This window comes from Prionailurus viverrinus, chromosome B3 (genome assembly GCF_022837055.1).
Source record: "Prionailurus viverrinus isolate Anna chromosome B3, UM_Priviv_1.0, whole genome shotgun sequence".
Classification (NCBI taxonomy): Eukaryota; Metazoa; Chordata; class Mammalia; order Carnivora; family Felidae; genus Prionailurus; species Prionailurus viverrinus.
This window is the reverse complement of record NC_062566.1, coordinates 2,455,927-2,479,645: the sequence shown is the minus strand read 5'-3', so window position 1 is coordinate 2,479,645 and position 23,719 is coordinate 2,455,927. Positions and strand designations below refer to the sequence as shown.

General features: G+C 44.7%; 1 protein-coding gene across 8 annotated transcripts in view; it reads right to left on the bottom strand.

Annotated features, from left to right (window-relative positions):
- The window catches only part of DET1 (DET1 partner of COP1 E3 ubiquitin ligase), a 37,021-nt gene extending 13,616 nt beyond the window's left edge, over positions 1-23,405 (bottom strand). For 3 of the 8 annotated variants that reach the window (XM_047863900.1, XM_047863899.1, XM_047863898.1), the window contains exons 1-4: positions 18,935-19,326; positions 12,677-13,769; positions 9,688-9,875; positions 715-906 (exon numbers count right to left, since the gene is read on the bottom strand). In XM_047863900.1, coding sequence (XP_047719856.1) covers positions 715-906; positions 9,688-9,875; positions 12,677-13,759 — 1,463 coding nt within the window. In that variant the 5' untranslated portion in view covers positions 13,760-13,769; positions 18,935-19,326. Of the gene's footprint in view, positions 1-714; positions 907-9,687; positions 9,876-12,676; positions 13,770-16,574; positions 16,595-18,934; positions 19,327-19,585; positions 19,694-23,349 lie in introns of those variants that run through there. The other 5 variants (XM_047863897.1, XM_047863895.1, XM_047863894.1 and 2 more) reach the window with 5 other exon arrangements.
- Positions 23,406-23,719: the final 314 nt, after the last annotated feature.

The following is a 23,719-nucleotide window of genomic DNA, read 5'->3' as shown; positions in this document are numbered from 1 at the left end:
TATGTTACACAGGCCTCTTTCATACACAATGAAGCCGGACAGTGAAATACCAGCTACCACTGTTTCTATGTTTCTACGTGAAAAAGAGCTTCCACTCTCCAGCCCAGGGTTCCAGAACATACCTCCCCCGAAATAACCTCACAGGTGGCGGTGGTGCTCAATCCTCTCCCTAGTACCCCATACATCACACAGAACAATACAAGCTCCCAACGGGGGGGAGGGGGTCTGTGAAGAGGACATTTGTGAGGGAGGGACTGCCTGTAAGAGGTCAGTCTCAAGTTTCTAGCAATAATACAGTATCAACATTCCAGAATTTCTTCAAGTGAGGAAGCGGGAGTTTCTCCAAAACCTGCCTGTTCCCCAAACTATCTCTGCTAGCTTTTCTACTAGATAACACAGGAGATAAAATGATTTGAGTGAAATAAATTTAGAAAGTCTCAACCTACTGCTATTATGAAATGGCATGTGGTTTTATACCCTGGATACCTTTAAAAAGGAACAAACTCATCTGAATTGGATGTTTTCAGGAGAAGCAAAGGGCAGAACTACCGAGACTAGTACCTACATGATCAAAAGCACTCACCACATTACAGAAACAGCCTGTCCCTCCAACTGAAGCCATGAGTACAAGCGGACATAGTCACAGTGAAATGATGTCCAAGAAGAGAGAGAGGGCGGGCCGCCCGTAGCCCTGAGGCTACAGTAATGGTGTACCTGATAGGGTGATCTCCACAAGTCTTGGGTCGCTCCATGACGGACACCCACTTGTCGTCATAGCTGAAGAGAGACAAATCAAGGTAGGGGCTACCGCTGTAAGACTGGGCACTGATGGGGAGCTGCCCCAGCAGCCGGCGTACTGCCTCCGTGTGCCCTCCGTACTTGGCGTTTACGATAGTGTCTTTAAACCTAAAATAAAGCACCAGTGAGGAAGGCTGTGTTAGTGGACACACCAAGCTGTCTTGGATTTTAAGCTGATAAAACATGTCTAAAAACAACTCATTCTGTAAACAGAAATCTAGGTAACGCAGGAAGTCAGAGCTCTCACACATCCCCAGTCGGCCCGGCTACAAATATTCTCAGAAACAGAAAAAAATTCCCAATAGGAACATTAAATTACATTAGAAGAGTTAAAAAGACTTTCCAAGCAAGTTTAAAAGGAGTGTGACTACTCTGTGACAGCACTTCCATTCAATTCTACTTCCCCCAAATAATAGCCTAGGTTTGCATCAAGAGTTCTAGAGAGCAAAGAACCCTGTAGAATAGAGCGGCCTCTCTGTGACTCTCCTTGGGATCAGTTATAAGCCAACTTCCATCAAAACTCTAGGGGCGCCAGGTGGCTCAGACAGTTAAGCAGCCGACTTCAGCTCAGGTCATGATCTGTGGTCTGTGAGTTTGAGCCCCATGTCGAGCTCTGTGCTGACAGCTCAGAGCCTGGAGCCTGCTTCCCATTCTGTGTCTCCCTCTCTCTCTGCCCCTGCCCTGCTTGCTCTCTGTCTCTCTCTCTCTCTCTCTCTCAAAAATAATAAACATTAAAACAAAACAAAAAAAACCTTGGACGAACTACTCATTCTGTGTTCAAATTTACAAGCTAGCTACCTGTGCTCCTGCAGAAATGCCAGCATCTGAAGAACTGTCACGTGGACACAGAGTCACACATCTCACTTATTTTTAATAACAACAACCATGGGGCAATTTCTCACACTTGTAATGAATACCAAATTTAATACCCTTTGACCAAGCATTTCTCTTCTTGTGGAAATTTACCCTAAGGAAGCAATCGCATACTTAGAAAAATCTCTGTGCCCCTTTAATAAAGCATTGCTGATGATAGCAATAAATTGACAGAAAATTAAGAACCTAATGGAAAACCGTAATTTTCAAAGCCTGCATAGTAACAGTGGAAACATTTATCATAATGGTAAGTAAAAGAAACAGGCTACACTCTGTCTACACAGTATGATTTAAAAAAAAAAGAAAAAAAACAGAGAAAAAAATTAGTCCTAAAAATCAGACTGGTGGTGGGGGTGCCTGGGTGGCTCAGTTGGTTAAGTATCCGACTTCGGCTCAGGTCATGATCTCACGGTCTGTGAGTTCGAGCCCCGCGTCGGGCTCTGTGCTGACAGCTCAGAGCCTGGAGCCTGCTTCGGATTTTGTGTGTCCCTCTCTCTCTGCCCCTCTCCCACTCACCTTCTGCCTCTCTATCAAAAATAAACATTAAGGGGCGCCTGGGTGGCGCAGTCGGTTAAGCGTCCGACTTCAGCCAGGTCACGATCTCGCGGTCCGTGAGTTCGAGCCCCGCGTCGGGCTCTGGGCTGATGGCTCAGAGCCTGGAGCCTGTTTCCGATTCTGTGTCTCCCTCTCTCTCTGCCCCTCCCCCGTTCATGCTCTGTCTCTCTCTGTCCCAAAAATAAATAAACGTTGAAAAAAAAAAAAAATACAAAGGGAAAATAATTTAGTCCAGGGACAAAATATGACATCTCATCCCTGAAATTAATGGCATGAAAACCAAATAAAATAAATTTAAAAACTTAAATGTTCCTGACTTTGAAGAGACCAGAAAGATTGATGAGATGGGTTCTGTATTTTGTCTTCACCATTAACCTGTGATTCTAGATGGACGTTGACACCTCGTTTATGAGCCTAGCTATCAATACTGCTTTTCGTTACTCTTCTTGACAGTAATTTTCACCACCTCAGTGTAAGTCATAAAATTAAATCTTGGGCCAAAGAGAACTTATTTCTTTCCTTTTGAAGTAGCAGGAATCATCGTTTTCAGCTCCTTGTCAGCCAAGATCCAGCACAACCTCTCTCAACCCGCACCACGGCCTTGCCTGGCTCACCGGCTCCCAGTGACGGGGGCTGGCCCACGGTGAAGGCAGTGCTTTTCCAGCGGCACCACCACCTCCACTCGCCGTGCTCCCCACAGACAGAAAGACGAAGCCGTCATCCCTGTGACAACTTGCAGCGTTTAAATCCTGGCTCACCGTCATTCTGTCCAGTTATGCCTCTCTCAGTTCGTGGGGATTTCCAAATTCGTAGAGATGATCCTTCCAGCACCATGGCCCCCTGGTTCCTGAACCTCCTCTCTGCCTCAGCCCTCGTTCCGAGGTGCTACATCCTCAGTCTCACCATTACCCATGACTGCGACCTCTCTGTAACATCAGGGTGAGGCACCACTCTCTCCAGCCTCCTCCTCGCCTATCTTTCCAGCCCATTCCCTCTACTCCCTGGACCTACAGTCCACTGATTCTACCAGTTTTTGTCACCCTACACCTTGACCATATCCTGTGTCCTCTCTCTTTCCTCAGGCCATGCTTCAATTCCACACTTAATCCACTGCACTCATCCTCCACAGCTCTGCCTTCTCTTGCTTGGTGGCACTTCCCTGGAAAACCTACAGCCCTAGTTAAGCTCAACTCTGCCCGTTCCATGCCTGTATCTGCTCGGTGTTCTCCACGGCTGGAGGGAAACATACAACGCTCACTTAAATGTATAACCATGAACGTCGTGGGGCCCTCCTGCTGCAGGCACTCAGGCTACAGTCCCCGGTCCAGCCAGCCCTCCCACTCCCTCTGATGCCTATTTCATACCTCCACCAGGCCCACCCTCACCAAATGGCATCTCCTGCTTTGTTCCGACAAACAGAAGCAAGGAGAAGAGAACTTTGTGAGGCCCCCATCGGCGATCTGCACTATACTACTGTCTGTGCTGCGGTGTGAGACCAATCTCCCCACTTGGGCACTAGGTCCCATCGCCTCTCATATGCGACATCAATTCTTCCCCACCTTTTCCTAAACCTCGAGCTCCCCCCAGCTACACAGTCTCATCTGCACACAAACACGCCACTTCCCCCCCACTCAGTCACAAAATAATAAAAGCACCACCACTCACCCCCTCCAGTGCAGGCACCATCTTCCAGCCCTCCCTGACAACAAAACTCTCAGAACACTCCTTACGGTACTGTCTCCAAGCCTTCTCTTCCCACTCTTCCTTAAACCCACCCCAGAGAGGCTTTCCCCACCATCCCACTGAAGCCACTCTCATGGAGCTCACCAATGACCTCCATGCTGCTAACTCCAGTAGCTGATTTATCTCTCAGGAGATACAGACCTGCCCTGGCAGAAGCATCTGACACTTCTTCCTGAGAAACTACCAGACCTCTCCACTTACAGAACCTCCAACCTTCTCCCCTGAACCTCACCCACAGCTTCACCATCACAGTTTGAGAGTAACTCTCTTTTGCAAGACAAAAACGTTAACAATCGTCTTTGACTTTGCTCTTTCCACGGCCCAAACCCCATCCTCCACTAATCTTTAGGGTTCTATTCTCAAAATACGTTGGGCACACAATCACAGCTGACCCATGAACATCGCAGGGTCAGGAGTACCAACCTCTCCCACAGTCAGAACTCTGCATGCAACTTTTGACTCCTCAAAAACTTAATAGCCTAGCACTGACTAGAAGGCTTACCAGCAGAAAACAAACAGGAGATTAACACATATTTTGTATGTTACACGTGTTATAAACTGTATTCTTACAATAAAATAAGCTAGAGAAAAGAAAATGTTGTTAAGAAAATAAATCATGAGGAAAATACATTTACGGTTCTGTATTTACTGTAAACAGTCCACATGTAAGTGGACCCATGCAGTTCAAGCCCATGTTGTTCAAGGGTTAACTGTTCCCACCCTGATCCAAGCCAATGTTATTCAATCAACAGATAATTACCAACAGCCTAGTATACGCCAGGCATGCTTCTAGGTGCGTAAATATATAAATATATATTCCCTGTGGCAGGAGACATATTTAGCGAATCCTTGCACCAGGCTCCTAACTGGGGTCCCTGCGTCTACCCCACCCTCCTACAGTCTATTCCAACACAGCAGTCAGAGTGACCCTGGTAAAATAACAAGTGAGAATGTGTCACTCCTCTGCTCAAATGCTACACAATCTCATCTGCAGTTATAGCCAAAGCCTCAGAACAGCCTCAGGTGTCTGGCCCCACCTCTGACCACGTCTCCAACTACTGGGCTTCTTCTCACCCCAGCCCAGCCACTCTGGCCTCCCCGGTGTTCCTCAAATGCATGAGACCCACCTCAGGACCTTCAGAACGACACTACCTTTTTGGGGGATAATGTGCCCCCCAGTATCCACATGGCCTGCTCCCTGACCTCCTTCAAAAGCTCTGCTCAGCTATCACCCTCGTGAGGCCCACATTGACAAGTCTACTGGAACAGAGCTAACAATCTCTTCTTGATCCACTCAAACCCACCAGACCTCCTAACAATTACAATCTTGCCCTGGACACTTGCCTCTTGGAAACCTCCACCCTCCTGCCTCCTCCAGCTGGCCCACCTGGTGTTCTGCCACCCCAGAACTTCCCTTTTACCGTCATCTTCAGAGAGCTCTGTGCTTCTCTCTGGTTTCAGACTATTTCCTGTACCATGCTTTTGTGTTTTATGTGGAAAACACATCTTCCAGAGGCTTCCTTAGAAAAGGTACATGAGAAGTAATTTTTCAAGAACTTACATGTCTGAAAAAATCTTTGTTCCACCCTACTGGATAGAAAATTCTAGACTCGGTATCATTTTCTTCCACAGACTTCTGAAGGCATGATTTTAATGGCTTCAAGCTTTCGGTGTTATTATTGATAAATGCAATACCATTCTGCTAACTTATTTTTTAACATGTGAAATGTATGTTCTTTCTGAAAGTTTTTACAATTTTCTCTTTGGCCTCAATGTTCCAAATTTTCATGATGGTATGCCTCCATACAGGTCTTTTTTCCATTGGGTACTTGATGGAGCTGGTGATACACTAATAAAGACTTAAGAAGTATTTATCTGGGGAAAGAAGCCATGATTTGCAGCGCTTGCCAATTTCTGTGCTGTAAATCCTACTGCTGTGGTCAGTTTCAAGCTACCAACGTGACATCACTGAATGTGGCATTGTCGAAAGATGAGCAGCAGCAGATTTTCAGTAGAGAGTGTATATATATATATATATATATATACATATATATATATGTATGTATATATAGAGAGAATATACAGTATTTTATATATATATAAAATATATATATTATTTATATATATATATACAGAGAGAGAGAATATACAGTATTTTCACCACACAGAGGAGATAGACACAAATACACTCAAGACCATAAATAATAGTAAAATAGTTAGGAAATAACTAATTTTTAATAATCACCACGTTTAGCAATAGCTTGCAAAAAATCCCTGCCATGTTTAACAACTGGCCCTCGTGAGCCAGTACAAGCCAGCCCCAGCACATCACTGAAAGGTCCTGCCAACCTGGAAGTTGGGAAACTGTCTTCACTACTGGGAAACTGTCTTACACTATTTCCTCTCGTCATTTTCTCCACCCACCCTCTGCAAATAACCAGATGTTGGGCCTCCTGGGCAAATTCTGCAATTCCTTTTCATCGTTTCTCTCCCATTTTCCTACTTTTATCTGTTTATTCTCCTCTCTCAACTATACCTAACAAAGTTTACATTTCTGTTTTAGGAATGTTTCCTTTTTTATAGCTTCAATGATTTCAGTGATTGCAATACTGCTCCTTTATTCTTTACTGTTTTATTTTGGTCTAAAGATTTTCCTTAAGTAACTCATGATCCTCAGTGTTCCCCTCCTTTTTTTCTTTTTTTTTTTTTAATGTTTTTTTATTTATTGAGAGAAAGAGAGACAGAGCATAAATGAGAGAGGGGCACAGCAAGAGAAGGAGACGCAGAATCCAAAGCAGACTCCAGGCTCTGAGCTGTCAGCACAGAGCCCGACAAGGGGCTCAAACTCACAAACTGTGAGATCATGACCTGAGCCGAAGTCCAGCGCTTAACCTACTGAGCCACCCAGGCGCCCCACCTCCTTTTTTTCTTGAACATTTGCTCTAACCTATAATGGATCCACTTTCACTTATTTTTTACCAAAAGATTACTGGAGACTGTAAAATTGAGCATTTAGAGTCATGTGTTCACACGAAATGAAAAATGATTCCAATTTATATACACATTGTACTTTCAATGCAGCAAAGCATGATAAGATGGCTAACAAAATATATTAGGATCTATTAGGAATATATATTAGGATATATTAGGATACAATTCATATAAAATGTTATATTAGGATACAAATACGAATTTGAAGACAAGAAGAAACAATGTGAAATTTCAAACAGTATGGGAATAATTTGCTCTCTACTTTTTATATCAAATACTAACACCAAATTACTATTGCAACTAGGTTTCCCTGGCTATGTTCAAAAGTGTTACGTTATACACCATAAACGTATACGATGTTATATGCTAATTGTATCTCAATAAAGCTGGGGGGAAAAAGCTTATAATATTTTTAAAAACGAATATTTAATATACACTGAAAATTGCATCTTCTGCAATTATTCAAATTTAATAGCAAAAAAATGTTAAGATCAACTTAAAAATTAATATGTAAGGACATCTACAGTTGTTCAACATCTTTTGGTGGTATGATCCAACATTTTGAGAATCACAAAGCTAGAACACCACCTTTCTCTTCAAACTTTATTTCTCCTGGGACTTCTTAAAATTTCACTTAATTCCAGATGCATTCTGAAATAATTAAAAAAACAACACAAAACATAGCTTCCTATAATTACTGGGTGACTTCATTCACTCAACAAATACCTAATAAGCTTCTCCCACATGAAAGACACTGGCCTAGGTACTATGGATATGGCAGTGAATGAAACAGACAAAAATCCCTGCCCTCATGGGAGTTTACCTTCTTTCCAGTGACTTCTTTTGATGTTTTGACTCAGCCAGCTGTACCCAGCTTTGTAATTAGTTGATAATGATCTGCCTAATTTTAAAGTTAATTTTAAAAGAAGGAAATTTGTTCCAAAAAGAAAAAACCACAATCTGAGCCACATTCTGTCTCCAAATATCCTTCCATAACTGAACAGAAATGCTTAGAAGGCAGAAAATTTGTGAGAACCAGAGAAAAAGGAAAAGGCAAGTTAGCTGTCTGAAAACCAATACCCATTTCTAGTTGATTACTATCCTTTTATATAAAGATGATGCCACTGCATTAATGTACCTACTCTGCTCATTTTTCCTAGTGGCAGTTATGCTTATTCTGATTCTTCTGTTCACTCCAGTGTGATCTATCTTGAAACCTAAAGCAGATCTTTTCCCTAACTGGCCAAGGTTGGGGGAGCAATTTAAAGTGGCATCCAATGAGGCACTGACTAGAGTAGGATTCAGCTTGGGCCCTTGGCCCAGAGTAACCATTCATTTCACAATAATGTTGTACTCAGATAATTATATCAGAAGCTCTGGTTCAGAGAAAACCCTGTCTGATGATGGGGGGGAGGGGCTGGTGGGTATTAATTTAGGGTGACCTAGGTGTTTGTAAGTGTATCTGAAGGTCTCTTCTTTGGGTTGGTCAGTTTCCCTAGTGAAAAATCTCTAATCTCCTGCATAAGGAGTATAAGCCTGGCTGTCATATCTTACCTTTCAGTTTGTTGGCTTTCATTCAATTCTTGTTTTTAGCATGACAATCTCATCCCTACTCTCAGCTATGCCTCACGAACATGAAACCAGGGCCTACATGGTTCAGTTTCTCAGGAGACTGAACCTCCAGCCTTCTGCGGAGGTAGAGAAGACACAGTCAATTGGCTAAGTAGGCTTAGAGAAAGGGGCTAAAGGGCCTGATTGCTTTTTTTTTTTTAATTTTTTTTAAGTTTACTTATTTATTTTGAGGGAGAGAGAGCACACACAAGCAGGTGAGGGGCAGAGAAACAAGGAAAGAGAATCCCAAGCAGGCTCCACACTGTCAGCACAGAGCCCAACATGGGGCTCAATCTCATGCACCGTGAGAATCATGACCTGAGCCTAAACCAAGAGTAGGACGCTTACCCGACTGAGCCACCAGGAGCCCTCTGATTGCTCCTTGCAAGAACTTCACCCAATCCTCTGAGTTTAAGTCCACATTACAGGTATCTTCAGAGGTACCTAGGGCCTCCAATTCTCTGACCCTTTCCAGAGTTCTCTGGTGCAAGGCAACTTGTTTCTTGATGGCTAAGCTCTGCAGTCTTGTTTCTGTTCTCTGAAGTGTGTCAAGTCAGTTACCATTCATCAGTTAGCTTCTCAGCTCCCAACACTGATTCCTATCCCGTCGCCAATCATCTCCTGCCTCTCAGGTCTCTCCTTTCCCATTCTCTTTGTTTTTGTTAAAGTTACACCTTTTACTTCTTTTTGTCACTTTAATAGGATTTGGGGATGAAGCAGAGATAAATGCATGTGTTCAACACATCGTATCCTGTTTAACCAGAAGTTCTAAAATTATTTCCTTAAGTCGTATCACTCCACAAATACTTAAATGCAATACATATAATAAACGTATTCATGAGAACACAGCAATAAATAGTAAAGACACAGTCTCGATCTTTCCGTAGCTCACATACAGTCTGGGAGGAATCACGGACAGTGTACTAGTAATTCCACAGGTGCTGGGAGATAGAAAGGAAAAGGTCAGGGTGACCCAAGGGTTTACCACAGGCAGACCTAACCAAACCAAGGTGGGCGGAGAGAATACAGGGAGAGTTTTTTGGAGGAAGCAACTACTGGCCTAACACCAGTGAATTGTCTAGAGAGATTAAGCCTGTTAAGCCTGAAAGAGCTTACCGGCGCTGGATCTGCCTTGCAAAATTGTTGCTAGAAGCTGAGCAGGGAAACTGGACTTCACTGTGCAGGGTGGCGTTACGGAAGAGGTCACAGAAGTTCTCAAAGAGCTCTAAAAGCTCATCGGATGTATTCTCAAACACAGCAATCACTTCTGTTGTCACCATATTGTACACCACAAAGAAAGATGCCTGCAGAAGAACAGAGAGAGCTTTGAGACAGCGGGTATGAGGCCATGCCTTGGAAACCTCTCACTTGGCTGAAAATTCAAACTACCCAAGGAAAACAAGCGAACCCTTCCACTCCTGCACTAGCACAGCAACGTGGTTGCACGTGGTTCTGGGAAAGGAGGAGGCCTCGGTGGACTTGATCAGTCCAGGGCCATCAGTCATGGCCAGTGTCGCCGGATTTACCACTGGATCTGCTGCTAGAATTACCGAGCTGGCCCACGTATGTGTGTAGAAAGGTTTTCAATCTTTCATTTAAGACTGCAAATTCAACATTTTTCCTTCCTAGTAATTATTCCTGACTTGCTCTCCAACCCACCCTGAAATAAAAAGCACTTTTTTAAAATGCCAGATTTAATTCTCCCTCCTGCTGAGAAAGTAATTGGTAGCCTGTAGCTGCCTGTTGGCAAATTATTTTCTCTTGTATACGTACAGTTGAAAGTTCAATTCAGGGGCATTTATTTTCCCTCTTAAGATTTCTAACATGCAGCGAGACACCTTAAGTACACTGTGTCCTAAAACTGCCCCGGCAAGTTGTCACCAAGCAGGGAACTGCCACTGAACAAATGGAAAATCAGAGTCGCGTTTTCCATTTCTTCCTTCACAAGTGTTCTTTCAGCCAAGAGCATTTGTAAGACACATTTGAGATCTGTAGCAATTAAGATCAGAGGGGACATCTGAAAAGCATTCAAATGCCACAGGTGGCAGGGTTACTGCTTTCTCTGAATGGGCCTCTGGGAGACAGGCCCTCTTCCTTTAAACAACCAGTGCTCTCTGCTCTGCCTAACAAGGAAGCTCCAGGAATCCCTGCGTTTTGTCACAATGAATGTGGCAGTGTGACTCAATCTGCAGGCTTCCAACAGGACTCTAGAAGTTTTCAGAACATTAGGATTAGTACTCCCCCTCCTATGACTGACTTTAAGTCTCCATCACCAATTCCTGGAGCCACGTGGCCCACCTGTTTTACTAGTCATTAGTCCTTCCAGAGTTTTCATTACATGACTTTTTCGGTCACCTGGAAATTAAATACGGCTGTAAATTAAAGAGGTTGGAGGGTAACCTGAGAATAATACCCATAATATTAGCAAGGCTTTGTGTGTACATGTGCCTTTTACTCATTAACTTTATTGAAACCTATCAAATTAAACTGGGGAAGGAGGTGGGAGGACAACTAGGGCAAACTGGGTTTAAAGTTACAACCTCTGTCAGCAAAACACCGAGCTCCAGTACTGATTCTAGCTACAATTTATTACAGCTACCGGAAATAAGTAGGTCATGTTTTTTAGCAAAGGGAAGAAGGATAATCTCAAATGCAGCTACCACAGATGACTTAGTCCTTCCAAAAGAAAAAGGTAATTATAGCTCAAACCTAAATAAAAGATTGAGTCATGTCCTTTCTATATACGTGGACAACATTTGGATCATTTCAGGACTTCACCAGGATCCATCACAATTATATGAATATAAAATTACACAAACCTTTACTAGGCTTGCCTCCAGGGCAGACTTGGAAATACAAGACAGAAGGGTACAGAAGTCAAGGGCTTCACTGCCAACCCCCCATGACACATAAGATACACTAGATGCTCCTTCGTGATGCTCAACGGGTGACTTCATCATTAATAGGGAAGAAGAAGAATCCAGAAAAAGTAACATCCAACCGTTATTACTCACCGCTCCCCCTCCCCGCCACCTTGAAGAATACACAGGCTATGATTCAGAAGAAAAATACTGGAAAACATTTTACCATGGATGCCTGGTAAGGTCTCAGGAAACAATGCCCTGTACAGTCTCTCCTATGATAGAAGCAACTGCAAGTCAGTGGGAGATACCAGACTCAGCCCCCTTTGTGGTTTACTGGTTTGCTCTCTATTCTCAATTCCCAAACTCCTATCTAAGGAGAGATTCTGGAAATAGAACAGGGGGGCAAAGGTATAGAAAGGTAGGTATCTTACTTGATCAACACTAAAGTGGAGAGCCTCTCAAAGAGAAATGCCCAAAATACCCTGAATTTCAACATGGTGTTTCAACCCAAGAGCCTTACAGCTTTCCGTGCCCTTAACACCATTTTATTCCCATCTGAGAAATAGCTATCTCCCCTAAAGAGATCTTTTATCTAAAGTGAAAAACCCTAATACTTGGAAGTCCTGATGATTCACTTGGGAGATAAGAAACTCTGGCTTCCTTTTAATCTTTTCACTGCCCTACAATCTATGCATGGGCAAGGTCAGAGTAAAGTCATAAAACTTAACTGCCAGATGAGCTTACCTATTAGTTACCTTCTAAAGGCTTTATGAAGAAGTATACTGACATTAACCATCTGGGCAGGAAAGAGAGGCTAAATTTTTAGAAAATGTTCCTGGTATGGTGGGCTCATTCTCATTCCTAGAACTAAAGCAGTCGGACCACTAATCACAGCCTCACAAAATCAAGGCAGGATTATCCACAGGCAGTCCAAACTTCGACCCTGTAGCATTTGGGCTTCTATCTCAGGGGTACTGAAAATGCTCTGCAGAAGAATCAGGGTAATAATCACAGAGTTGACTATCCACATGCCAATGGCTTGAGATTTAGCTTCCATTTGTCCAAATGAATACACGTGGCCAGAGAAAAGTGGAGTTGCTTTGAGTTTGAGGCCTAGGAAAACAAAAATTCAAGACTACATGAAATGCGAATTTCGGAGAGGCTGGCTATAGGCAAAGACAGAAATGTTCTCCTCTTCCCAAGGGGATGGGAGGAGCAAAGAGCAGGAGAGCACCGCATACCTGTGATGGATCCGTGACCCGCAGGGTGACCACGTCCTCACTAGTGTACTTGATAAACAGATGGTTTTCGTCCAGAAGCTGCATTTTCCACATGCGCAGCTGCCGCAGCTGGTCAAAGTACTGGAAGAAGCGCCTCTTGGCCATCGCACTCCCGTCCTGCTCCGCCCGGCGCCACAAGTACACCAGCAGCCGGTGTTTGAGGGAGTTGATGAAGGGATCTCGGAAAGGACTGGCCATGCCCGTCTGACTGTCCCGCTGCACCTCAGGGAAGACAGCTGACACGGTGAGGAGGTCATCCTCGTAGCAGAAGCGGCCGATGGTCCTCACGTCAATGAAAGTGCCTTCAGGGGTCACCTGGAAGACGTGGATGGTCTGCTGCTGCACTGACAAGATGGCCAGGATGTTTTTGTACAGGTACAGCCCTTGGTTGTGCGACAGGACCACTTTATCACACTTGAAGGTGCGCGTATCACATAGGCGGCCGGTGTGAAGGTCAATGATGTGGAGGGAATAGTCCTCCAGAGGGGACCGGGGGTTGGGGGTCACGGACTCACTGTTGCGATACACTTCGTAAAAAGGAGGATGCGGCTCATCCGGGAGGTAGGCAGCTGAGCCCACGATGACACAGCGACAGTCGTCAGTGAAGAGGCTGCACTCCCGGTTCAGGTGCTCACCGTTGGCGGCCACGTTGGTGATGTGCAGCAGGACGAAGAAGCGTTCAAAGAGCCGGCCGCGGATGCTGACCGACCGCTGGTCATTGCCGTTGGACAGGATCTCCCCCTCATAGCCCTGCAGTAGGTCCTCGGCTGCCTGGCAGCCCTGGTACTCATAGATCTCGAGAGACGTCTGGTCTGAAGAGAAAGCAATAAAGTAGCGTCCATCAGGTGAGAATTTACGCAAGAAACAAGGAGGCTTTTCAACATTGACGACCGTGAAGTTGGGGAAGACATTCTGGTGGAATACTCGGACCTGATGCCAGTGGGTGCCTGCCTTGCCCGAGCTGATCCGTCGGCGTTCCAGGCGGTGAATGACATTTTGGTTCTGGATCCTTCGAGGTTTGATGGTGGAAACATGATGATCCATTATCACATCTCTGCACGGAAAAGTGAAGAAGTCACGAAAACAAAACAAAATTGGCCGAAATACAAATATAGAAAGGTATAGAAAGTATAGAAGTATAGAAAGTCAAAGCTTTTCCTCCTTATACCCTGGACCCAGGAACTCCCAAGATGACAGTGATCAGCAATTCTCCTTCTCAGATTAGAGTCAGAAAGTGGTCCCGACACTTCTGAGTCCAAAAACAGGTTTGAGGGAAGGACCTGATTCACTAGGAACACCTGCAAAGCACGCTCAGATGTTGGGAATATTCAAGAGAATAAACCTAGAACTACATCAGAGTTGTTCAGTGTTAACAGCAACATTCAGTGCACATTCATTAAAGAAATCTATTTACTGGGCTGTTAAGATGTCCATACTACCCAAAGCAATGTATAAACACAATGCATCCCTATCAAAATCCCAATGGCGTTTTTTGCAAAAATAGAAAAATTCATCCTAAAATACACAAGTGATCTCAAGGCACCCCAAACAGCCAAAACAATTTTGTGAAAGAACAAAGTTGGAAGACTCAGACTTCCTGATTTCAAAACATATTACAAGGCCAAGGTAATTTTTTAAGTGTGGTACCAGCATAAAGACAGACAAATACACCAATGGAAGACAATAGAGAATCCGAAAGCAAACCCTCACAGATGTAAACTCAAGATTCAGAAGTTCAGAGAACCCCAAGCGTGATAAACACAAAGACATCTATGTCCAGACCCATCACAGTCAAACTTAAAAACGGAAACACAAAGTAGAAATCTTGCAAGCAACCAGATAAATGATATATTGTCTGGAGGGGAACAATGCAATCATCTGTGGATTCCTTGGGAAACTGTGGAAGCCGGAAGGAAGCAGAAAGTTTCTGAAGCGCTGAGCTGCCTCTGTGTCACCATTCAAATCTCAGCTAAAACAGCAACTTCTCAGATTCTCCCTCCCTTCCACACCAACTGTCATTCCACCCTATTTTGTTTTCTTCAGCCCTTCTCACTTTTTAAATTACCTTGTTTACCTTTTTAGTATCTGTCACCACACACAAGACCCCAGGTACCCTGCCCAATTCCTTGCTGAATCCCCACCACCACCTGGGGCAGAACCCCAGGCACAGCAAGTGCTCACAAGTAGGTTAAATGAATGCATGGAACAACATTCAAAATGGGCCCTGCAGGGTAAAGAATTCACAAGGCAAAGTAAAAGAGGAACGTTCACTTGGAGGAAATACACTTGGAAGGAGAGAGGCGTGATACATTTGGGAATAGAGATTCCAAGTGATTAGAGCCCAGAAAGCACAGAGTGAGTAATAAAAGAGAAGCTTAGAAAAGCAGACTGGAGGCAGACTAGAAAACACTTCACATGTCACGCCAGGCCACACCAATGCCACACCAGCTATTGTGGGTTTTAACCAGGAGTGACTGACCTAATCTATATTTTAGAAATAAAAGCATATACACAGTGTGGTATTTATTTATACCCTGCCTCCTTCTAAAAGGGATCTGAAATGCTGTACATAAGTATAGATACTATCTGGTCCAGTGAAAGATGTGCATATCTCTATGACTGAGCAAACTAAATTTCTCAAACTGTTAGTCACAACTCATTGATGAGGCTTTGAAATAAATTTAGTGGATATACCAGACATTTTAAAAAGTGGAACGAAACAGAAAACACCGAACTGTATCACATACAGTAAGGGTAAGTACTATTTCATGAAACTTTTGTTTCAATTATACATATGAGTTACACGCACTGGGTGAGGATATAAAATATATTCCCTACTGATCTAGATTACAGCAAGAGAGCGCATAATGCCCTCAGGCCAAATCTAGTCTGCCTGCCTGTTTTTGTAAGTGAAATTTTATTGGGACACAGCCATACCCATTTATTTACAGGTTACCTATGGCTGCTTTTGTCCTACAGAGGCATAGATGATTAGTTGAGACCAAAGACCACTGGGCCCACAAGACTGAAATACTTACTATCTGACCCCTTGCAGAAAAAGTCTGCCAACCACTGATCTTGGGCACTGGTTCCTAACTGGAGCAACTGTAGCATCTGAAGACAATGGTTGGTTGTCCTAACTTGGGAAGGAGGGGTGTTATGAATGTCCACCAAACAGAAGCCAGGGATGCTGCCAAGTAAACAGGCCGGGCCCCCACATTTGGACCAAGAGGTCAATAGTGCTAAGGATGAGAAACCCTGATCTACAGAAATATCTGCACGTAAATAACAAGAATGTCTGCAGCAGGACCGAACTGACGACACTCCAAATGCCCAGCAACAGAAGACTAGATAAATTCTTCCAGGCATATTCATGCAGTGGAATCTCATGAAGCAAGAAATTAATGCTTAGCTAATTAATGTTAGCTACACATAACAACCTAAATGAATCTCAGAACACAATGATGAATGAAAACAGCAAGCAGCAGAGTATTTCGTGTGTTTCTCTTTACACAAGCTTCAAACAATTTCTAGTTTAAAAGCCATCAATAGGGGCGCCTGGGTGGCTCAGTCGGTTAAGCGTCCGACTTCAGCCAGGTCACGATTTCACGGTCCGTGAGTTCGAACCCTGCATCGGGCTCTGGGCTGATGGCTCGGAGCCTGGAGCCTGCTTCCAATTCTGTGTCTCCCTCTCTCTCTGCCCTCCCCCATTCATGCTCTCTGTCTCAAAAATAAAGTAAACATTTAAAAAAAAAATTAAAAAATAAATAAATAAATAAATAAATAAATAAAAGCCATCAATAGATATGGAACACAAATATCAAAAGCAAAGGTATTATAAAATTAGAACAGTGGTTACCTGAGAAAATTAAGAAACTGGATACGGGTTGGGACACACTGGCAACTCCAAGGTTACATTTTTTTCCTAAATCAGCACTCACTGTACTGTCATTCTTTAAAGATTACATATATTCAAAGTATTACTTGTACTCAGAATTTTTAATCAGAAAATAATTGTGAAGAGAAAACTAAGGTAGGACAATAAGACGAAGCCAGACATACGCAGAAAGGCACACCACACGGACCTGCAGCACTGCCAACCGTCTCATTTGGCCCTGATTTTCTCAGCAGCCAGAGCAAAAAGGAAAACACAATCAGTTACAGAATGTGCACGGCCAATAAGATACAAACTTAATAACAGATGCTTGGAAGAAGCGGTGGGAGGTTAAAAGCAATCTCATAAGTTTTCTCAAAGACCCTTGGCATGATCAAGTAAGCAAAGTCCTCCACAGCTGACAACAATACGGTATTAAGTCACACACAGCTACTCCTTGTAACAGTGACATTATTGATGTGGCTACTCTGATTCAGCCTTAAAAACACAGTATTCAGGTTGAAGCATTTTAAAATACCAAACAGCATACAAAACTGCTTCACTCAATCTCTGCCAAGGGCAATCCTGCCAACCTAAGACTGGGTTGGAGTCAGAGGGAGACCAGACCGGGATGAGAAAGGCAGACGAAGCCCAGGAACAGGAGGAATAGGGACCAGACACCATCTAACAGACGAACTGCTGAGTCGGATAAAGTGCATACTAGAGTTGCTCAGCTAAGAGCCACTGATCATATTAAGCAAAACAGATGCTTAATTCTAAGAAAATTGGGATACATTTTGCATAGTCCCATCTGAAATTCTCTGATTTGTCTTATATATATATATATATATATATATATATATATATATACACACACACACATACATATATATTTTTTTTTTGAGAGACAGAACGAGTGGGGTACAGGCAGAGAGAGAGGGGGACAGATGATCCAAAGCAGGCTCCATGCTGACAGCAGACAGCCCGATGTGGGGCTTGAACTCACAAACCACGAGATCATGACCTCAGCCCAAGTCAGATGCTTGACTGAGCGACCCAGGCGCCCCTCTCTGATTTGTCTTTTTAAGAGAAAGACACCAGTAACTGGGGTGATGGGTGTGAAGGGGTGGGGTGAGTGGAGCTGATGACCTGTTGGCTTCAGCTCCAAATCGTACAGGAAATCGTCACTGAATTTCCTTCCCTCAGCGTGCATGCTCTCTCTCTCTCTCCCTCTCTGTACGTACACACACACACACACACACACACACACACACACACACAATTTTATATCACACAATTGTGATTTTGAGAGACATGGAGTTTTTCAAGGCTTTTTCAATTTGTTCCCTGACTGTTCTGATTATGAAAGTACACGCTCATAAAAACTCAAACACTATAGAAAAAGTATGTAATGAAAGTCCCCTCTAGTCAGGGTGAGACTTACGAAAAAAGAGAGGAACTTACGAGTGTCCTAAAATCTGGCCCTCTCCCAGCTCCCTTAGGCCAGTGAATGAATGGCCTAGCAACTCTCCAGCTAGCAGGAACCAGAAACCTGACAGTCTTCCTTGATCCCTCTTTCCTTCAGCCCCCTGATCAGTCACCAAACTCTGGAGATTCTACCCTCTAAACAGTCCTCTCTAATCTTCCACTTACTCCTGTCACAAGCTGCCGGCACCCTTCTCCGAACTTTTACACTTTCACGTCTGCGTTACTGCACCAGCTTCCTACCTAAATCCACTCCTTTCAACAGCCAGAGTGACCTTTCCAAAATGCTTTGGTGACCGCGTCCTTTCCCCTGTGGACTAATACAGGTCAGTATCTCCCCACTGCTCTTAAAGAGAAGAATCAAGCCCTCAACATGCCAACCAGGTGCTCAAAGGTCTCAGCTCTGCCGCTCCGGCCTCATCTTTTCCCGTTAACTCTAACCATTTATTTTCTTCAAGAGGGACCCTACCTCCTGTCTCAGAAGCTTGGCACCTGCTGTTAACCAAACCTAAAAAAGCTCTCCTCCTTCCTTTGCTGAGTTAACTCCCAATTCAGCCATCAGCCTCATAATCACTTCCTCAGAGGAGTCTTCCTTCGACTCCCCATTAGCTAAAATACTTACTGGCCACACCTCTCCTTCACGGCACTTACCACGCTTGCAACTCTGTCCCTGCATTTTACTCCTATCTGTGGCACTAGGTTGTGGGTGTTCTGCACGCCCATCACACTACTCAAGAGCTTGACACCTCTCAAGCTTCATCTGCTGCACGTTGGACCTGCCTCACGCCAAGCTCTTTGCCAACTCAGGTATCCACAGGTGCTGTTCCCTCTGCCTAGAACGTCTTTCCCCAGGCCCTTACCATAACTTCTCAAGTTGCAGCCTAACTGCCATCTCCTCCAGGAAGTCTTCCCTGACCATTCTCTCCAACACAGGGCTCCCCGTTTATTTTTTGTCTTCTCCACAGTAACGGCCACGACTTGAATACGCACTTGTACTTGCAGGGTTGTGCGTTTAATAATTTACTCCCCCCACTAAACGGTACCCCCCGGATAGGAAGCAACCACGTCCACACCAGTCACCGAAGTTTTCTCAGAGCCTAGCGATGGGGCTGGCCCTTCGTGTGCGTTCGGCACGTTTTTTATGGAACGAGAAGAAAGCCTGGCTGGATCGGGCCACTAGCTCGTCGAGTGGCACTAGACCTGTCCTTTTCCTCTGCTGCGTCTCGGCTTCCCCACGGGGGCCGGTGCACCCCCCCCCCCTCAATTCCTCGTGACAGCTTCCAAAAACGGTAAGGGGATACCGAGGGGCGGGCACACACACCCAAGGGGGCGCCCCCGGAAAGAGAAGCCCGGGGCGGGGCCTCAATGGGAAGAGACCGCTCAGGGAGGGCGGGGGCCGCGGAGCCTCGGCGTCTGGCAGGAAGGGGGCCGCCCCGCGGCGGGAAGCCGGGGAGGCCTCGGGAAGGGCCTGACGGGCTTGGGGGCTGGGCCAAGAAAGGAGAGGTCCTCACCTGTACGCTCCGGGTTCAAAGGGCCGGGGAGACGGACCCCCCGGCCTGCTCGGCACGCGCCTCCCCCAGCCCCGCCCCCGCCATGCCTCCGGCTCCGGCGGCTGCGAGTCCCCGCTTCCGCTTGCCGCCGGAAGTGCGGCTCAGCAAGAAGTGGGGAGAGCGCGGCATCGTCGTCAGCCGGCACCAAGAGAAGATACAGCGCACCCTGGTGCCTGGAGGGGGGAACGAAACCACAGGGTCCCAGTGGCTGTGAAGGAAAAATTAACAGGGAGCCCTAACCTGGTCACGTTGGTGATCTCTTACGGTGAGGTCTCCGCGCCTGCAGGACACGTTTGCAAAAACATGGGTAAAATTAATGTTTCAGAGGCACCTGGGTGACTCAGTCGGTTAGACGTCCTACGCTTGATTTCGGCTTGGGTCACGATCCCACGGTTCATGAGTTTGAGCCCTGCATCGGGCTTGGAGCCTGCCTGCTTGGGATTCTCTCTCTCTCCCTCTCCCTCTCTCTGCCCCTTCCCTGCTTTCTCTCTCTCTCTCTCTCTCTCTCTCTCTCTCTCTCTTAATAAATAAATAAATAAATAAATAAATAAATAAATAAATAAATAAAACTTAAGGGGCACCTGGGTGGCTCAGTCGTTTAAGCATCCAACTTCGGCTCAGGTCATGATCTCTTGGTTGGAGCCCCGCAAAGGGCTCTATGTTGACAGCTCAGAGCCTGGAGCCTGCTTCGGATTCTCTGTCTCCCTCTCTTGCTGCCCCTCCCCCACTTGCTTGCACTCTTTCTCTCTCTCTCTCTCTCTCTCTCTCTCTCTCTCTCTCTCTCAAAAATAAATATTTAAAAATTTCTTAAAAAATAAATAAAACTTAAAAAAAATTTTTTTAATTAATGTTTCACCTCGTAATTAGATGCACCCATTCATCGGCCAAGAAATGATCTGCTCTGTGTTGTCTCCTCCCTCACAGCGAGCACTTGGACCACTGGACTGGATTCATTTCTGAACACTCTGCCCAAAGCAGTTGCTGGCACATAGTGGAAGTACAGAGAAGCTTCTTGCACTAACCTAGTCCCATAACCTCTATTTGGACAGTCTGCCCCCAGATTTCCCTCTCTGCCTCCTTTGGATCATTCAGTCCTCTGTGCATGAGTCACCTGATGGCTTCCTGGCTGCTTTCACTCCACTGCCACCCGCTGTTTTCTGTTAGCACTCATCACTGTCTGATACTACCTGATGTGTGTGTGTAAATTTCTTTCCCTGTTCTGTTTCCCTTCCCCCTTCTAGAATGTCAACTCCATGAGAGCAGGGATTTTGTCTTGTTTTCTGTTCTATCCTCACCTACAGCTGGCTTTAGCGTCTTGTAAGTGCCCAGTAAGGATTCAGCCCACGAATGAAGGGCTCTGCCCACATTGCTCACAGCAATCGTAGGAGGAAGGAACGTTAATTAACCTTTACAGATAAGCACACAGACTCAGGAAGGGTAGGTAGCAGAGAGGAAACAGGCTGGGTTCTCTGTCCAGCCTTGACATTTCCAGACTGTGTTCTCAGGTACTGACTGCACAGTTTTCATTTTCTCTTCTGGGAAAGGAAGAGTTGCCTGCCTAGGTAAGGTTATTGGAAATATTAGAGGTGGTATACTTAAAGCGGCCTGCACAGAGCCTGGAATGTGGTAGGTGCTCATTAAAGTATTATTGTAATTACCCAAGATCAACTCCCTTGCCCACCCATGATGCAGTTGAGACCCCAAAAGGTACCTGACTTGTACAAGTTCATACAAACACAAACGGAAGAACTGAGACCATGACCCAGGATTTCCATCGCCCCTCTCCCCTCTTCCAGGGTTATCTCCTCTAGTACCAAATTCTGACTCTGCCTTTCGTGTTCCTACATGACTTTAAGCAACTCACTCACCTTCTCCAAGTCTGTATTCTTACACCTAAAATTGGGGAGGGGCGCCTGGGCAGCCCACTCAGTTAAGCATCCAACTTTGGCTCCAGTCATGATCTCACGGTTTGTGGGTTCGAGCCCTGCATCGGGCTCTGTGCTGACAGCACAGAGCCTGCTTGGGATTCTCTGCCTCTGTCCCTCCCCTACTTGCTCTCGCTCTCCCTCTCTCTCAAAAATAAAATAAACATTAAAAAAAAAAAAACAAAATAAAATTGGGTAATTATCTGACTTGATTATTAGAGAGATCACATAAGAGAATGTAGTTTAAACTATCCAGTGCTACCCAGATGGAAATGTTTGGGGCCTGCTGCCTCTGTGCTGAGCCTGGTAATTAAAATTAGGAGCTTCCCTGGCAGCAGGTGTCGAAGAATAACTGAAAAGAAGCTTCACACCTCACACCATCTACAAAAACCAATTCCAAATAGACCAAGACTTAAATATAAAGGCCAATCTATGAAACTCTTAGAAGGAAACATACGCATAATTCTTTATGACCTTGGATTAGGCAACAGTTTCTTAGGTATAACACCAAAAGCACAAGCAACCAAAGGAAAAACATAGATAAATTGAGCTTCATTAAAATTGTAAAATGTTTGTGCTTCAAAAGACACTTACGAGAAAGCGAAAAGACAATCCGCTGAATGGGAGAAAATATTTGCAAATCATATATCTGATCAGGGTACAGCATCAAAAATATCTCTTAAAAAAACCCTTGCCACTCAACAACAAAAAGACAAACCAGTTGAAAAGCAGGCAAAGGATCCAAACAGATATTTCTTCAAAGAAAATATACAAATGGCCAACAAACACATGAAAAGCTGCTCAACGTCATTAGTCATCAGGGAAATACAAATCAAAACCATAGTGAGATACCATTCCTCAGCCATTAGGACAGCTATAATTTTCAAAAAGGAAAATATTAATGAAGATGCAGAGAATGGGAATTCTCTTATACTGCTGGTGGAAATAAATGCTACAGCCATTGTGGAAAATAGTTCAGCAGTTTCTTAAGAACTTAAACACAGAGTTCCTGTATGACCTAGAAATACTTCCTTTAGATATATGATCAAGAGAGATAAAAACATGTCCTCATAAAAACTTGTATACAAATGTTCACAGCAATGTTATTCATGACAGCTACGAAGTGGAAACATCTCAAAGGTCCATGAATGGATGGCTGGGTAAACCAAAGGTGGTATATCTATATAATGGAAGATTAGTCATGAAAGGATTGGAGTGCTGATATGTGCTATGACATCAATGGACCTTGAAAATATTATACTAAGTGAAAGAAGCCAGGCATAAAAGGCCACATATTGCCTGACTCCACATATATGAAAAATCCAGAATCCCTGAAAATAGAAAGTAAATTAGTGGTTGCTGGGGGCTGAAGAAAGAGGGGAATATGGGAATTTTGCTGATAAATACAGGGTTGCTTTACAGGGTGATGAAAATGTACTGGAATTATATGGGGGTGTTGGTGGCACATCTCTGTGAATATACTCAAAACCACTGAACTGTACATTCTTATTTTTTTATGTTTATTTATATTTGAGAGAGGGAGAGACAGCGCATGAGTAGGGGAGGGGCAGAGAGAGAGGCAGACACAGGATCCAAAACAGGCTCCGGGGTCTGAGCTGTCAGCACAGAGCTGAACACAGGGCTCAAACCCACAAACCGTGAGATCATCACCTGGGCTGAAGTCAGACGTTTAACCGACTGAGCCACCCAGTCGCCCTTGAACTGTACATTTTTAAATGGTGAATTCTATGGCATGCACATTATATCTCAAGTTAAAAAACAAGTGGGAGGAGCTCTAACCTTCAGGTCGTCCCCAGCTCCGTGGCTGGGGTGGTCTGTAGAGACAGCTGTGAGTGGGCTGCAGGCCTTCCCCTTCTCTATTCAGCCCCTCTTCAGGGGTCAGCCCCCGCCACCCCTCCACAGCCCTCCCTATCCATTCCCGCCCACCATGGAGAAGGCAGGACTTTCTGGAGCTCCTCTTATTTCTTCCAGGAAAGCCTTCCCTGTGGGACAGAGTTTAGACCAAAAGCATTCTTGGACATTGAGTTCATCACAGTTTTCCCTCCACTTTTGTATATGTTGGAAATTTCCCATAACAACAGCAACAACAGCAGAGAGTAAAAGTCCCCTCCACCCTGTCTGGCATCCAGGCAGCCTGTGTCTCTCTTCG